Genomic DNA, 2,158 nt, shown 5'->3' with positions numbered 1-2,158 from the left:
AACTGAAAAATCATCCATAAACACTTCCACGAATTTTCCACCATGTCAGTGAAAATAGCCATCATGCATCTCTGGAAAGTGGCTGGTGCATTACAAAGACCAAATGGCATTCGCTTGAAGGCAAAGGTGCCATAAGGACAAGTAAAAGTAGTCTTCTCCTGGTCCTCTAGGAATATGACGATCTGATTGTATCCTGAATAACCATCAAGGAAGCAGTAATATTCATGCCCGGCTAACCTGTCTAGCATTTGATCGATGAATGGGAGTGGGAAGTGATCTTTGCGAGTTGCCTTATTGAGCCTTCTATAATCAATGCAGACTCTCCAGCCCGTAACAGTGCGAGTGGGGATTAGCTCATTCTTCTCGTTCTCAACTACAGTCATTCCTCCCTTTTTAGGCACACATTGAACCGGGCTTACCCAGTTGCTATCAGAAATAGGAAAAATGATACCTGCATCGAGCAACTTGATTACTTCCTTTTTCACCACCTCCTTCATAATGGGATTTAATCTCCTTTGCTGCTCTACACTGGGGCGGTGTCCGTCCTCTAGAAAGATTTTATGCATGCAAAACGATGGACTAATTCCCTTGATGTCAGCTATAGTCCACCCAATGGCCCTTTTATGCTCACGGAGGACTCTGAGCAATTTTTCTTCTTGAGTGCTGGTCAAGCTGGATGAAATAATCACGGGCAGTGTCTCTGAGTTCCCCAAATAAGCATAGCGCAGATGCGCTGGAAGTGGCTTGAGTTCTAGCTTCGGAGCCTCTTCAATAGATGGCCTGGGGAGGGTCAGAGTGACAGGCCTGTCCAATTCTTCAAATTTTCTAACCCCATGTACATAACAGCAGGACATATCCAGCACTTGCTCTATTTCTCCCATCCTTTCATCTTCACCATTCTCTACGTCCCCAATCAATACACGTTCAATAGGATCTGCAGGGCTCATATAAGGTACTAACGACGTGGCATCACCTTCTACCACAGAGATCATGGACAACTCTTCATAGTGGGCTGGTAACTTGAGTGCTCTATTAACATTGAAGACCTCCACTCGATCACCCACTCTCATCGTTATCTTTCCTTCAAAAACATCAATAATAGCTCGGCCGTGGCTAAGAATGGATGCCCCAAAATAAATTAGACTTCCTGATCAGGCTCGTAATCCAAGATGATGAAATCAGCTGGGAATATAAAAGACCCCACTTGGACCAGCACATCTTCAATTACTACCTCAGGATGAGCAAGGGAGCGGTCAGCTAACTGTAAGATAACTATGGTTGGGTGTGGTTCACCCAACCCCTACTGTCTGAATATAGATAGCGGCATCAAATTGATGCTTGCTCCAAGGTCACATAGAGCTCGCCCAACAACATGTTTACCAATCGTGATTTGGATAGTGAAACTACCTGGATCCTTCAATTTCTGAGGTAACTTGCCTTGAATTCTGGAACTGCACTCCTCAGTGAGAGCCACAGTCTCGAACTCAGTCAGCCTCCTTTTATTCGCCACAATGTCCTTGATGTACTGTGCATATTTGGGTACTTCCTGTAAGATGTCAACCAATGGAATATTAATTTGTACCTGCTTCAAGATATCAAGAAACTTATTATATGCTGCATGATCTCGTAATTTCTGCAGTCTTTGAGGGAATGGAGGTGGTGGCCTTGCAACCAATTGTGGGGATTGCTCAGCCACTGCCTCTCCAGCCGGCTTCTCTGGCTCCTTGGCTTTCTCTGATGTTGATTCTACAGTGGCTGGCATCTCATTAAAAGTCACTTGTTTCCTCTTTTTAGATAGAACTTCCTCTAGTTGTCTCCCATTCCTCAATGACACAGCATTAAGGGTCGCCCTAGGATTGGCTTCAGTGTCACTTGGAAGAGCTCCCGCTAGTCTAGTATTTTGAGCACTAGCAAGCTGTCCCATTTGATGCTCCAAATTTCTCACTGTTGTGGGCGAGGGCTTGCTGTTCAGCCATCACTTTTTTTAACATGTCTTCAAGGTGACTTGTAGGATTCGCTTGTTGTTCAACCTGAGGTGGTCTATATTGCTGTTGAGGTGCTTGAGGCCTGTATTGATTCTGAGTGCCCTGGTTTCCACCCCAAGAGAAGTCTCCAGTTGGGATTGTAAGTGTTCCCATATTGGTTTGTTTGGCCCCTG

The 2,158-nt window shown here is 45.0% G+C and overlaps 1 protein-coding gene across 1 annotated transcript; it reads right to left on the bottom strand.

Annotated features, from left to right (window-relative positions):
* Nucleotides 1–1,300: 1,300 nt before the first annotated feature.
* Nucleotides 1,301–1,924, bottom strand: LOC109210200. Its single transcript, XM_019373575.1, has one exon. The coding sequence runs from the start codon at nucleotides 1,922–1,924 to the stop codon at nucleotides 1,301–1,303; it is 624 nt and encodes a 207-aa protein (XP_019229120.1).
* Nucleotides 1,925–2,158: the final 234 nt, after the last annotated feature.

The sequence above is a fragment of the Nicotiana attenuata genome, unplaced genomic scaffold (assembly GCF_001879085.1).
Source record: "Nicotiana attenuata strain UT unplaced genomic scaffold, NIATTr2, whole genome shotgun sequence".
NCBI lineage: Eukaryota > Viridiplantae > Streptophyta > Magnoliopsida > Solanales > Solanaceae > Nicotiana > Nicotiana attenuata.
The sequence above is the reverse complement of the archived record's forward strand: the minus strand, read 5'-3'. Positions and strand labels throughout refer to the sequence as shown.